Source organism: Dipteris shenzhenensis, chromosome 12 (assembly GCF_047967505.1).
Source record: "Dipteris shenzhenensis isolate YYH24624 ecotype China chromosome 12, Dip_SZ_1.0, whole genome shotgun sequence".
Classification (NCBI taxonomy): Eukaryota; Viridiplantae; Streptophyta; class Polypodiopsida; order Gleicheniales; family Dipteridaceae; genus Dipteris; species Dipteris shenzhenensis.
The window spans coordinates 42,599,669-42,615,083 of NC_141607.1; the positions used below are offsets into that span (position 1 = coordinate 42,599,669).

At 43.1% G+C, this 15,415-nt stretch overlaps 1 protein-coding gene across 3 annotated transcripts in view; it reads left to right on the forward strand.

Moving 5' to 3' along the window:
- The first annotated feature begins 4,611 nt into the window (after nucleotides 1-4,611).
- The window catches only part of LOC147896246 (putative calcium-transporting ATPase 11, plasma membrane-type), a 96,827-nt gene continuing 86,023 nt past the window's right edge, over nucleotides 4,612-15,415 (forward strand). For 2 of the 3 annotated variants that reach the window (XM_087382516.1, XM_087382517.1), the window contains exons 1-3: nucleotides 4,612-4,820; nucleotides 11,281-11,344; nucleotides 11,427-13,294. In XM_087382516.1, coding sequence (XP_087238642.1) covers nucleotides 4,689-4,820; nucleotides 11,281-11,344; nucleotides 11,427-13,294 — 2,064 coding nt within the window. In that variant the 5' untranslated portion in view covers nucleotides 4,612-4,688. The remainder of the gene's footprint in view (nucleotides 4,821-11,280; nucleotides 11,345-11,426; nucleotides 13,295-15,415) is intronic. The other variant, XM_087382519.1, reaches the window with a different exon arrangement.

Below are 15,415 nucleotides of genomic sequence, written 5' to 3' on the forward strand. Positions count from 1 at the left end.
CAAAGAGGATCTTTGTATGCAACATATATTAAATTCTGCCATAAATAAGGACAAGCTCGAGGTCCCAACATGGTGCATCGATAACAATGAAAGGAGCTTATTATATCACATGCATTATTAGAACACATTATCTACACATGTGAAACCACAAAGCACTGTAAATTTCTTTAAAAACCTTCAAAACAACCCTTGACCATCACCCCCATAAAATAGCCACTAATTACCTCACAAGCACTTGGTAGATACCGAAAGGCAGTTATAGCACTATCTATGTGTCCATTTCCTCAATAATAAAGCCAAGGATATTAATACAACATTGTATGCTACTTAGATCCCTTGACTTCATTAAAGAGGAGAGGACAAATCTAACAAAAACAAAAAACTAGGTGATTGAAATGGTCTTATCAATTTGCATGGTGGAACAAGTATAAGACTTGCTTGAATGGCCTCATTCAATGAATCAAGATAATCCAAGTTACTCAAGTAACATGCCCAATAATGGCACACAACAAGGTGAATATTATCAAGAGAGAATCTCATTGGAAAAATCAAGTGACATCACAAAAGATGACCAATAATGGAAGCATCAACATGATGATGAAACTTGGCAAATATGACCATAAGTAAAGTCATGCACTTTACTTAAACCACCCTCAACCTTAGTGATATCAAATGATCAAATCGGTAACTTTGGTGTATCATACTCATATAAATCCTATACATAGGTGAAAGGATAGGTGAAAGGATTTGATAAGATACACAGCTTATTGGAGCGTAGTACAAAAAATAAACTAGAATCCCAATACAATATGACAATAAAGGACTACAAACCTACAAGGGAGCTATTCAATGGTTGTAGCTTTTTTAATGTTGAAATCGATGCCATTTGGAAGTTTTAATATCACAATGAGCATAATTTTGGCATTAAATGGCATACATTTAGAGTGCTGGTATGCAATCACAACCCAAAATTTAAATATGCATATCTTTGTGGGGTTATCGTCTCGCTAGGTGGAGGAGTTAAAGGTGCATCCAAGCCAGTTTTGAGCAATACTATAAATTTGTGAAATTTTAAGATTGACCTATCTTTGGAATTTTTGTAAGTCTTTAAAGATAACAAACATCCAAGATTGTGAATTGATGAACGTGTGGTGTGGGCATTATTGGAAAAGCAAATTTAATGTCCACTTTCTTTTATGTTCAAAAATATAGAAAGGTTGGTCACCCTTGTCTTTGATGTAAAATGAAAGGGGAAGCTTTGCACAACCATGAGGTTCCAAGTTACATGCATTTATGCATATTCTTATTGGATTTGTAGCATGAATATCATGGAGAAGCACTATCCTATTGGAATTTGATGGCATGAATAGTTAACTTTATTTTCACTAGTCCTTTATCAACCTTTAAAGTTGGTGCTTCTCCTTGAGAGTATAATGCATCTCCTATAAATAAATGTCAAAATTTGAAGACAATTTTGCTTACATTGTATTGTCAAGTCATTTTCTAATTGATGATGACAAAAGGGTGACTGCGTTCTAGTGTGTATAGTCTTGAAATCGAATGAAGCAAAAAGGAGGAATAGTTATGTTGATGACCTCAGTTTGTACAACATATGGAGATCTTTAAAAAACCACCTTTTCCTCAAAATTGGAGCCCAAATGGAGGCTATGCAAAAGAGACAAAGAGGTAAAAATGAACTATCATTTGAGGATAGATTTCATGACCTCAGAGACTCATCAAGGGGTTAATTTACAATCCTTGCTATCTCTACGGAGAAACGAGGAAGATGACTTGACGTACTTGGACCGTATAAATAGTTTATATAGAAAGATGACGTGACGTACTTGGACCATATAAATAGTTTATAGTATTTGGACCCTTCTCTTATTGAGTGAGGCGGTATGTGTTACACATGTTCTTATAATCTCAACAAAAAAGACATAGGCTCACTTTCTTTTCTCAAGGACTGTCCTCTTGTTTTTGGATGGATAGAAGGTAGTGCTAGATAGACACACTTTAAGAATAACTTAAGGTCTACTATTGTGAGCCATTGAGGAGGAAGCACCAAGGAAGAGTTGGAAACTACAAAATATATACAAAAATGTGTTTTATTTGGGACCTTCAGCCTTGTAGCATCCATTGGAGACTAATGGAAATGGCACCATCTGGGCTGTTGCTTGACTTTGGTATGGTCTTGCCAAATCTCCCATTCTAACTCCAACATGTTTTTTTAAGAGGGATAAATGGGTTTGGTTTGACTAAAAAAGAGAAACTATAAATTTCTATGGACAAGAAAAGGATTCTGCTCCATGTTTGGGCTTTGACGAACAAATTGCTGGGTTGTCGAGGGATTTCCGCCCTTAACAACCGTGAATCATGAATTTTCCGCCCCACCAGTGGGCCCCTCTACTTGTGGGACTCGCGCTAGGAGAAGGGATCCATGACAGAGAACGCGTACCCATTCCACAGGTTAAGAGTAGAATAGTGACTGGAGGAAGTTCATGGATCCCTTCTCCATATCTCACAAACTGTCTTCCTTGGATGCTCTCGAGCGATGGCGCAAGGGCTTCTTCGCTGTCAATGCATGCCTCAGATGCATGCCTACGATGCTTCCCATAATGCTTCTTGAGCTCTCTCTTTATCTCTCTCTGAGACTGCGGCGACACCCCTTCATAAATTTCAATTCATGTTTTCATCACTTTCCCGCAGGAGCTTGTTCTAACGCAAAGCCTGTGATTCACACTTTGTGTTGAAACACCGATGCATTGCCTGCCTCCCACACTGCCACGAAGACTGCTGACCTAATGTACATCCAACTTGCTGCCAGCGTCCAAGGAAGTTTGTGAGCGGTTTGGCTTGGTGGAAAGGGAGGCTCAACGAGGAAGCTATGAACATGTGGCCGCCAGTGAGGGGGAAGATAGCCGCGAGACTGCGAGTCAATCCGGTTTGCCCCTTCTGTGGCAAATTGGTGGAATTTGGCGAAAGACCTTGAGTTAAAGTGTATCTTTAGTTTTGTTGCTTTTAGCAATTTGAAGGTTTCTTTCTCCTTTCATTAGTTTTAGCTACCCTTTCATTAGTTGAAGGGTTCTTTCTCCTTTCATTAATTTTGGCTACCCTTTCCTCCATACCACAACCAAAAAAATGTCAAAGTGGATTGTGTCTTGTTATGCCAAAAAAATTACGGGAGCCATCAGCTCTCTCTCTCTCTCTCTCTCTCTCTCTCTCTTTTTCTCTCTCTCTCTCTCCCCATTGGCTCCATTCGTGGGGAATATAATGTTCCAATGAAGTAAAAAAATATAGTGTTACAAAGCCGTGTCCAATTAGGACTCCTATATGGGTGGGGTCCGGTTCCTTGTGGTAAAGCAAATGTTGTGCACAAGGGAGATGCCTGTTACAAAGCCATGTTCAATTAGGACTCCTATATGGGTGGGATCCAGCTCCTTGTGGTAAAGCAAATGTTGTGTACAAGGGAGATGCCAAAGTACATATTCGATAGTACTTTATCGTGCCTTTGTGTCCTTCCTTTATCACACTAATACTTTATCATGGCTTTGTGTCCTTCCTTTATTTAATGTAAGTACATGAATTGAAATGTATACGAATTGTCCTTTTCTTTAAGAATACTAGGACACACCCAACAATTCTAGTTACCTAAGGAGCACAATCTTATTGGTTGGGGTCTCATAGCCATGAACAAGTAAGCGCTTCTATATGAGAGTATAACGTATATGCCATAAATAAATGTCCTGTGTGAATACAAGTTTGAGAAGCCATTTTCTAATGTAATCTATGAGATCATGCATTTGGGCCCTCCTCTTATTTAGTGGGGCAATATGTGTTATGTAAGTTCTTCTTATCTAAAGGAAAAAGACAAAGCCTTACTTTCTTTTCTCGAGGAGTGTCCTTTTGGGGTTTGAATGGCGAGAAGTTAGTGCCAAAGAGAAACACTTGTGCGAATGAGTCAAGGCCTATGAGAGGAAAGCACTAAGGAAGAGTTGAAAACTACAAAAAATAATAAAATTTGTCTTGTAATTGGTGTTTTGAGACTTAGGGAAGTGCACCATTTGGTTTTATTACTTGACTTGGAACTATATTGCCAAATCATAGATGCTAACTCCAATACGTTTTTCACTAAGCTAGGAGCCTATGGGGTGACACCACTTTCAATGCCTATGTTTTCAGTCGGACGCTCTCTTGGGCGCAACGAATAGGCTGCCCACTTTATTTTATTCGCCCATCCGTGAGTCACCCTCCACATCAGATTTTTTCACTTTGCGGGTGGACGAATGTGAAAGCACTAAGGCGTGGGCGCACATTTTCATTGGAGCGGGTACCGTATGCCAATTTGCAGGCGAACGTGTGTGAAACCCCCCTAAGGCCATAGGCAAGGTGCTGAGGGAGGCGTGGAGGTGATTCGTGGTGTTTAGAAGCCTGAGGTGCCTTCTTGGACGTCAATGGGGGCCATGAGGGCTGATGGTGACGTCCAGGCAAGGGGTGAGAACGAGGACAGTTTCCTCGAGAGTGGCAATCAATGGTTTGTTGTTAGTTTAAAAAAAAAAAAGCCCGTGGACACGACCAAAAACGCGTGCTAATAAGGAACGGACACGAGGGGTAACAAAAACGCGGTAACGCGTTTCCCCTTCCACAGCTTAAGGGGAAAGCTAAGCAGGTAGTGACTGGAGGAGGTCATGGATCCCTTCTCCATATCTCACAAACAGCCTTCCTTGGATGCTCTCGAGCGATGGCGCAAGGGCGTCTTCGCTCTCAATGCATGCCGCCGTTTCCGCCACACTGCCAACGTCCAAAAGAGACGCCAGCAGGTGCATCTCGAGCGCCCCACCTCTCTCTCTCTCTCTCTCTCTCTCTCTCCTAGACCGCCTTCAGAGTTTCCATTCGCTTTCCTGTCCTAACGCAAAGCCCGGAGCTTTCAGTTGTCTTGTGTCGTTTTAAATTAGAAGGCCGCCTAGAGTATCGTACTGCATTGCCTCGTTACGACCAAGGTTTAAGAGTGAAAAATCATTCAGCAAGAACCATAAGCGCGTTCAGCTCTTTAAAGTCTAGGCGAAAGCGAGCGAAAAGAGAGAGAGAGAGAGAGAGGGGGGGGGGGGGGGGCGGGGGGGTTGTTTGGTAGTGGATGCATAATCTCATTTACATGAATCAGTAACGAGCAAAGCAAGAACAATAGCAAACTCCACATCAAGGTGCGTCATAGGGAGGCGTGATAGAGGGTGTTATGCTTTGGCCTCCCATAATGGAACAAGAGAGGAATTAGCACAAATTTCTTTTAGTCTCATTTGGGTCTCCTAACAATTGTAGGTAAATTTAAAAGCTGGCTTGCATGGGAGCACTCCACACAGGAACTCGGTTTTCACTAGATCAACTCCACATTATTTTGGCCTCCGATAAGGAACAATACAACAATTGGCACATATTTCTTTTAAGGTCCTCAAGAGAATGTCGACTACCTTTTGATTAGCCTTTTGCTTTAGGGCTAGCCTTTGTCACGGATGAGTGTTCCCTTAACCTCCAAAGTGCTGACAGAAACTCAATATGAAGGCCTTTGTATAAAGGGATGCTTTGTGTGGAATTGTGTATGTGAGAACATATGTTCATATTGTGGCCTATACCCAGGGTTGGGCGGTAATGACATCTGGGAATGTCATAGTAGCTAGTCCTTGTTCTGTGTGATGGAGTTTATGGTTTTCAACCTTGTGAGTGACTAAAGTGAGATTGAAAGTGTATTGTGTTGTGCTTTTTAAAGAATGCGTTTGGGCATGTTTCTAGTGAGAGAGGACGAGGATTAGGAGGAGCAGTAGTTCTTCACAGGTCCGTCCTTTTGGGAACCATCTTAGTAGAGTAGAGAGATACACACTCGAGATTTCTCTGGATCCGGATCTGACACATGAATAGCCGGGATTTGTTTGTTGCAGTATGCTATTCTCCCCCCGACCTCCGACTTTGCCCGAGATGTCCGAGAGGAGACGGAGGCATCACCATATGCAGCTCTCTATTAGGACATTGTTGACTTCTCGAGCCGCGGGGAAGTCGTCCTGGTTGGGGACTTCAACATGAGGAGAGGGGTTTGTCATGTACCACTTACCGACTTCAAAGACGATTCCATTTTACTGCTAGACATTGAGCTTGAGGACGCACGTATGATGCGAGTTTCAGCTGATAGAGTCACATCTTACAAGTCACATCTTACAGGCCGTCTCTATTAGATCTAGGCAGGATGCATGATCTTATTATTTATAATGGTCTTGATAGATGGCCCTCCTCAGGTGGTTTTACATGCTTTCCACATGGAGGAGGCTCTAGCGTTGTTGATTAGATCATGGGATCCCCTGTCTTCGCCTCTCGTATTAGTGATTTTACTATCGCACCCTCTCTTCTCGGCACTGATCACACATATCTTATCTTTAGTATCTCTATACCCCATCTCACAGTACCTCCCACTCCACATATCACTCACACCACTTATCATGACATATATTTCGACTGCAGCCTCTTGCTTATGTATTCAGCTCACCTATACACATTTCTCACATATATTGACTTTATACCCTTACTAGAGAATTGTGCTGCTCTGGTCACCTGCTTACTACACGAGGCTGTCCTTCACGCTTTCCCTCACACTACTCGCTCCACTTGTCCACCCCCACCTAGGACCATCCCTTGTAATAGTTGGTACGATGATGAGTGCAAGGCTTTACGCCGTCAACTTAGATTCAAAACCAAAAACCACCTCCCAAACGAGCCAGAGACGCTACGCGAGTATCGTCGATTGGTACGTAGGAAGAAGTTGGATCTTGTCCCTCAAAACGAGGAGGAATTACTAAATATTCTGTTTAGTAACAACTTTAAGGACTTTTGGTGGAGATTTCTAGAGGGGTGGTCCCCTTCACCACTCACTGACACTCAAGTCTGGCATAATTATGCACGCACGCTTTATGATATCCCAAATCAGCCAGCTCTTGGCCTCTCACACATACCCCCTCCCACATCCTGCACACTCTTCATAATGGCCTAGCGAAAGATCATGAGGGCCTATGCAATGAATTCATTGCATATGGGATTAATCTCCTAGTCCTGATCTTAGCAAAGCTCTTTAATGAAGCTGTTTGTCTGAGTTTCCATGCACCAGGGCTGCGAGCGAAAGATCATGAGGGCCTATGCAATGAATTCATTGCATATGGGATTAATCTGCTAGTTCCAATCTTAGCAAAGCTCTTTAATGAAGCTGTTTGTTTGAGTTTCCACGCACCTGGGCTATTAACACTATTTCACCCATCCACAAGGCAGGGGATCCCATGAGCCCAGAGAACCAGAGGACCATTATGATTGGACATGTTAAGATTTATGGCATCAGTGCTTGATTATGAGATCAGTCGATTCGCAGAGAAGCAAGAACTTAGAGTAGATGGACAGATTGGATTGAGACGTGATCTTGGGACTATGGACACATTCTCACACTTAGATGTATCATTGAGGAGGCGAGGGCATGGAAACAGAGGGTTTATTGCTGCTTTGTGGATTTTCGTAGAGCCTTTGATACGGTTTCAAGAGCCTGTCACATCATGTGTTCGTAGGACTTGGGTTATGACTAGGAGATCATTTGGGCTATCATGGCACTTTACGAGATGGACTTAGGCAGAGTTCAGATAGGGTCTGGATGGACAGATGAGATCACGAGTACTATTGGGGTCAAACAAGGGTGTCCGTTATCACCAACCTTGTTTAGTCTCTACATTAATGAGCTTGAGACAATTATGCAGACACTTGGGATGGATGGATGTTATCTCGCTGATACTCTGATTAAGATCTTGTTATACGTAGATGACATGGCACTCTTATCTTCTTCAGTAGAGGGTCTCCAGAGACACCTAGATATACTACAGTCCTTTTGTGATTCTTATGATTTGAAGGTCTACCTTAGTAAAACCAAGGTCATGATCTTTAACACATCTCGAGCCGCTATGCACTGGGAGCAGTTCTCTTTCTGCGGGTCGCCGGTGGAGATTGTTTTGTCATATACATACCTAGGGGTTCTCTTCTCTGGACCTATCTTTACTTTGAGACCGGTGATGCAGGCCCGACTGAGCAGAGGATGTGCTTCATTGGCCAGATTAGAGAGATAATGCTTCTGCTCACATTTTCAGGACCCGCAGATCAAGGGCTTGATTTTGGAGTCCTTGGTCCGTCCAGCGGGGATGTATGGCAACCCTAGTTGGGGGTCAGATTTGTTAGATATAGAGTGGGCTCGGGTGGAGCACCTCCAAGTTCTTATGCTATCATGGATGATTCGCAGTAAGCCGTCAGCTCCTCACCATATCATTCAGGTTGAGTTTGGGTCATCTCCACTATAGCTTGATGTAGCATTTCAGGTTATTACCTACCTATATCGGGTCAGGGGGTACAGAGATCGCACTTCTGGACCAACAGATCACCGTGGCTAGCATTGTCCTCCTCTATGGCACTATTAGCGGCAGGTGATCAGAGATGTTGGTTTGCACGCATACAGAGATGGTTTGAGTGCCTAGGACTCTACATGGATAGACTCCCCCCTTTCAGTATAGCATTGACGCGCCTTTTTTCCCTCTCCTGTCTCATGAGGTCAGCCAGGTCATTCGTGAGGATCTTTTGCAGCTACACACTTTCAGGACCTGGTTTGGACCACCCAGTGAAGCTCAGCTTCTACAAGGATCATTGTTTACATATCACAGTGGAGGGTTTTATCGATCCACCAGGATATACGCAGACCCACCTACCCCACTCACTAAGAATCTCTATTGGGTAGTTTCTGGTCTCTTCACATAAACTTCGCATAGAGAGTGGTAGGACTGAGGGTTTGCCCAGGGAGAGACGCATATGCACATTAGCTGACATACAGGAGATTGAGTTGGAGGAGCATTTCATTTTTAGATATCTAGCATACCATGAGATTCGAGGATGCTTCTATTGCCTCTTCAGAGATAGTTCTGGGTTATTGTCCCGCTTTCTCTCCTTTTTAGACTAGAGATGCTTAGCTGCCTTCATTCATGAGGCAATTATACACCGAGAGCATCTACTTCGATCACAGAGACAGGAGTGGGCCTCCTTGATCAGAGCACAATCACTGAGTTCTTCCAGCGAGACCATGCGCATTCCACACCTCGAGGCCCCTCCACGATTGTGACATAGAGCTAGCGACACGACAGCTCAGACAGAGGGTTGATGCACATATTACACTTGGGGATATTCCTTCCCTGTTCCACCAACAAGGGTCACTATAGCCCTTATCAGATGCAGAGCTACGACCAGGTTACGACACATGTACACGTTCGCGGGCAGCTGCCAGCACTCTATCTTTGACTTTATGCCCTCACTACCTCATTCCCCTCGACGCTTTGATGATGAGTATGTTAGTGTTGTGTAGACGATCATCATTCAGACATGACTATGTAGCACTCAGTACTTATCATTTGCATTTTGCATTGGAGTGGATGCTCGTTTAGTAGCTCCACCCCACAGCTTGTTTGTATCAGGATTTTTCATAGTCTCATAGACCCATCGGTCTTTCGAAAACTTTAATAAACTCTCTCTCTCTCTCTCTCTCCTTTTCTTGCATGCTTCTGCACTCGCCTTCATCAAGATATATATAAGGTTCTCAAGATGGGGCAAACTATTTTGGGTCAGCTAACACATGTAGGTAATTATAAAAGCTCACTTGCATGGAGCATAGTTACAATCAAACGTTTGGAAGTTGGAGTTTCCAAACGTTTGATAAGTTTGAAAAAATGAGGTGGAGTTTCCAAACGTGGGTTTTTTTAATATCATAATTTCAATTAAAAAAATGCTATGCTGCATATTGTCATTACAAATAATAATGCACAGCTTATAAGCTAGAAATTTCATTTAAATTTAGAATTTTAAAGCAAAAACCAGTTACAAACTTACCACTGCCAAACTAGTCACATTTTAAGTTTTGGCGCTCAAAGAGTTGAACTACAAGCTTGGAACTTGGGGCCTAGGCCCATAAATTGAAAACAACATTACAAACTCAAATACGAAACCTTTTTTCTCAAAAAACAGCTTACAAGTTAGAACTTGCTAGCTGCAAAACATGAAACTTGAAAGCAATGGTGTCCCTAAACATCAATGTCAAGGCTAGGAACTACTAACTAGCTACTAAATAGCTGTTAGCTAGTAGCTAGCATCTAAAAGCTAGAGCAGGCTGTAGCATGCAACCCTAGGGCCTGGAGAGCTGCAAACGTCATGACCTTGGAGGTAGAGCTGTTGCTTTCAACGCAAGAGGTATGGATGCCGTTGTGCGTGTAGGGGCATCAAAACAGGCATGAAAAAAGAGGCGAAATCTTCATAGTTTAAGACTTAGGGTCTTTTACAAACGTTGATTTTTTCAAACGTGGTTTTCAAACGTTTGAAAATTTTCAAACTTGTGCATGCAAAGCAAAGTTTGATTGAAGTTTCCAAACGCCTGTTTTTCAAACGTTTCCAAACGTTTGGTAAATCAATCAAACGCGTTTGATAGTAACTATGGCATGGAGTACTCTCACATGAGTTCGGTTTCTTTGTTGCACTCACTACATCAGCTCCACACTATTTTCCAAAAGGAGAGTTGTTTGGGTTTCATTTTGTGCTTAGTTCTGCCCAGAGTGATGTCTGTGGGGAATCTTGGATGTTGTGCTGTATGTCAGGCCTGTCCTTCAAGGAAATTGTTTTTCAGCTAGTTAATGTTGTCGCTTCATATTTTCTAGTTTGTTAAAACTATTTTTTGTAAATTGCCTGTAGAATGGTCTCTCTTCACTCGTGTCTGTGTGCTGTATGTGCGTATGTGTGGCTGTGTCCTGTATCTGCAAATTTTTTGTTTTTGATTTTTGCTTAAATTGCCTCATTCAATGAATAATCATTTAATCATGAGCACAAACAACTCTTGTTTGATAAACCCTGCGTGCAGAGTGTCAGTGAGGTTCCCGAAGTGTATTTCCTTCCACAGAGGCTGGCTTCAGTATTTTGGTTTGGTGAAGTTGCTACTGCTGGTGCAGATGCTTTGTTGTTTTTTTCTGCTTTCAAAAGCCTGTGTTGAATCTCTGAATGTTGAGTGTGCTTGCTTTAGGATGAGAATAGGAAATCTGTCGCCTTAATGCCCCATTATTACCTAAGAAAAGGGACATCAAATTGAGTTTTTGTATAATGATAGCTCGTTTGGAGATCTTATTTCTTATGGCCTGGGTGCTGATGTCTGTGTAGCTATAACTAAATGATGTTGTGCCATGTCTGCAGACAAAGGAGAAGAAAAACCTCAAGGTTGCTGTACTAGCAACCCAGGCAGCCCTCTTGTTCCTAGGTGGCCCTTCTTTTAATACATGTACATGCTGCTTTTTGCTATTCTGATCTTCTTTTGACTTGTTTGTGTGGACTCTGTGTAGGGAAGAGGTTTAAAGTTACTGCAGACCAGCTGGAAAACATACAAGATCATCTTGAGCTGTATGAAGGGCTGGGCAGTGTGGAAGGTATCGCTGCCAAGCTTGATGTCAGTTCTTTGGATCGGGGGATTGAAGGTAGTGACAAAGATATTAAGGAAAGAATTGAGGAGTTTGGTTCGAATAAGTATGATGAGAAACCTCCACGAGGTTTTCTTGTATATGTTTGGGAGGCGTTTCAAGACTTAACACTTATCATTCTAGTAATATGCGCAGTAGTCTCCCTGGCCATAGGCATTCCAACGGAGGGCATAAGCCAAGGTTGGTACGAGGGAGTGGGGATTCTTCTCAGCATAGCCATTGTGGTGTTGGTCACTGCAGCTAGTGACTATCAGCAGTCTCTCCAGTTTCAAGACTTGGAGAAAGAGAAGAAGAAGATAAAAGTGCAGGTGTTGCGTGGTGGTGATAGAAAGATCGTATTAATATATGACATTGCTGTGGGAGATGTAGTGCTGCTTTCAACTGGTGATCAAGTCCCTGCTGATGGTGTTTTCATTTCTGGGTATTCTCTGTCAATTGACCAATCTAGTTTGACAGGCGAGAGTGACCCTTTACATCCAAGTAAAGATAAGCCTTTTCTTTTGTCAGGAAGCATGGTGCAAACTGGATCTGGAAAGATGCTAGTGACAGCTGTAGGGATGAGGACAGAATGGGGAGGTCTGATGTCTAAACTCAGTGAAGATGGTCCTAATGAGACTCCGTTGCAGGTGCGCCTCAATGGAGTAGCAACCATAGTGGGGAAAATTGGCCTGGTCTTTGCTCTGCTTACGTTTTTCGTCCTCTTGATACGATTCTTGATCACGAGATTTGAAGAGGGATTCAGTCACTGGAGAGCAGAATATTTCCTTGAAATTGTGAATTACTTTGCAATTGCAGTTACAATATTAGTAGTGGCTGTACCAGAAGGACTTCCGCTTGCTGTGACTTTGAGCCTTGCTTATGCCATGAAACAGATGATGAAGGATAAGGCTCTTGTTCGCAATTTGTCAGCGTGTGAGACAATGGGCTCAGCTACATGCATATGTAGTGACAAGACAGGAACACTAACGACTAACCATATGACTGTTGTAAAAGTGTGCTGTGGTGGACTTGTAGATGTGGCTGAGAAAGCAGGGTCAAATCTCTCTGACAAAGCGTTGGAGCTTTTTCTCGAGGGTATCTTTCTGAATACAAGTGGGGATGTGGTGGAGCACGGTGGTCAGCGTACGATACATGGGTCAGCTACAGAATCTGCCATTTTAGAGCTTGGTTCATCTTTGGGTGGACGGTTTCATGATGTGAGGTCAAATTGCGAACTTGTCAATGTTGAGCCGTTTAGTTCGGCCAAAAAGAGAATGTCTGTTTTGGTAAAGCTGAGAAATGGCAAGTATAGGTCATTTTGCAAAGGTGCTTCAGAAATCATCTTGAGAATGTGTGACAAAAGAATGGATAAAACTGGAGAATTGATTCCTTTAAACCGTGAGGAGTTGGAGAGTGTGATCTCATCATTTGCTAGGGAAGCTCTTCGCACCCTGTGCTTTGCCTATACAGACTTGGAAAGCTTGCCTCAAGAAGGCGAGCTCCCAAAGGAAGGTCTTACTTTTGTGGCCATTGTTGGAATTAAGGATCCTGTTCGACCTGGTGTAAAGGACGCTGTACAGCTTTGCTTCAAAGCTGGAATTAGGGTCCGCATGGTTACAGGTGATAATTTAGAAACGGCAAAGGCCATCGCCCGTGAGTGCAACATCCTTACAAAAGAGGAAAATGCGGTTGAGGGGCCTCAGTTTCGCAATTGGAGCGAGGATGAGAAGCTGAAAAGAGTTCCTGATATAGAGGTAAGTGGAACTACATTTTGTATTCTCTTGTTGGGCTAGTCTGGGGACTCAAAGTAAGCACCAGTGGCTTTTGTACAAGTCAGCAGAATTTTTAGTTTGACAAAAACTTTTGTTCCTGAAAGGATTCACATATCGAATAGATTGCATATAAAGATGATGCGGATCTTCATTTAGTTCATGTGTTCGTGTGTGAGATAATGCCTGCCAGTGACTTGTAACCCTGCTTTTTTAAAACTCTCTTATATGCCCGTGCTTCTTACCGCTTGGCTATGTATGACAGTTTCCATTGTCATTGGTTGCTATTGCAGTAATGATATGAATTTCATTCTTTCAGCTTCATATTCTGGTTTTCATGAAGTTTCTGTCATTGCTGTGTTCTTAAAAGGCGGATAATGCAAGTGCCTAACATTTGTTCAAGATTTGCGTTTTTGTGGGGTTTACCCATGTGTTTTTCATGTGAACCTGGGGAGACCGGTCGGACAGGCATAAATAACTTGGATAAGGAGGTGTGTGTGTGTGAGCACATTGCAAATGATGCATCTGTGATTGTCAGAAGACTTAGCCATCCCTGGCTTTGCTTCAATTTGCAAAGGCCTAGCTTGGGCATTGTTGGGACGCGGTACCAGAAGTGAGCTCTGCATGCCTGCAGAGTGAAATTTTAGCTCAGATATGATGCGTAGTAGTTAGAAGGCAGTGTCGGGATCTGATCTCAAACAGTACATGTGTCCAACCCTAGGCCAGTCTCAACCTGCGTGTGATGCTAGCATGCTTTTCATGTCACTGCGTAACTCTAGGATGCATTGATCATGCTCCTATTTACTCTTTGCATTGTACCCTGTATTGTTTACAGGCCAATTTTGTGAATTCTTTTATTTGAAAGATGCTGGTAATGAGGGCATGTCAGAATAGGTTTATGGCCTACCCATAAAGGGGCTTACTAGTGTGTACCGGCTAACTAACCGTCCAATCAAGGCCAGCCTCAGTCAACCATAAATACCAGAAGCAGAACCAGGGTTGCGATTCATCAACCTACTTGGCATAAGATATCCTTACTACGCAAAGGAATGTGCAAAATAGCTGATTTGCACGGCTGATCTAGGCCCCGCCCTCAAGTCTAACTGGTCTGCTATGAAGGGAGATGCTAAAAAAAAAGGCTAACTCAGCAGCCTACAAGGCGAGATGGTCAGTACAGGTAGGGCTTGGGTCAGCCAGACCCCCTTTCCCCAGCTATGTAAGGGCATCTTCCAGGCCACTTGGAGCAGCCCTCAATTAGCCAACTACAGAGCCCAAGGCAGGTGTAACAGCAAATAATTGAGAGCCTCTCCATATGCAGCCTCAGGACATCTAGACATGCACTATAGCTTTAAACTCAAGAACCCTAAAATTAACACAAAGGGTCTTTGTGAACTTTGGGAGGATGCTATGTACTTAGAATTTGATGTCGTGCTTCGTAGTCGAACTTGGGATTTGGGGGCAAGGCGAAATTGTAACATGAAACGGTAATCTGATTGTGTAATTCACAGCAAGACCTTTTTTAAACCCTTAGTGAGGAATTAGCGTTATACACCATAGAGAGAGAAAGGAGATGAGGGTAGAGAGAGAGTAGAGTCGACAACCGATTGTGTCCCTGTATGCACTGATGGCCCCCTCCTCCAATCAGGGGAGAGCTCAAAATTTTGAGCAAGCTCATATGCACACTTATAATCCCGTGGCTTGAAACTTCTGACATACCACTGGATGTCTGTATGTAGCCCATGGAGAAATTTGCTCAGCTTTTGACTGTCCTCTAACTGCAACTGTATAAACACCTGAGTGAACTTATTGGCATAATGATTCACCGTCTCGGTGTCTCCTTGGCATAGCTTGTAGAAATGACTCTAGAGCCTGTCCAGGTACTGCGGTGGCAGGAACCGTGATCGAAGATCTTTCACGAATTCCGTCCAGCTGTAGAGAGGTGTCTCCTCGTCTGCATCATAGCGGTCCTTCTGTCACTTGAGCCACCAGGTGACTGCCTCGCCTGTGAGGTGCATGGATGCTAGGATGCACCGCTCGTTGTCCTTTGTAGGCATCACTGAAAAATAACTTCCGAACTGATTGAGCCATAAAGTCAACACTAAGGGT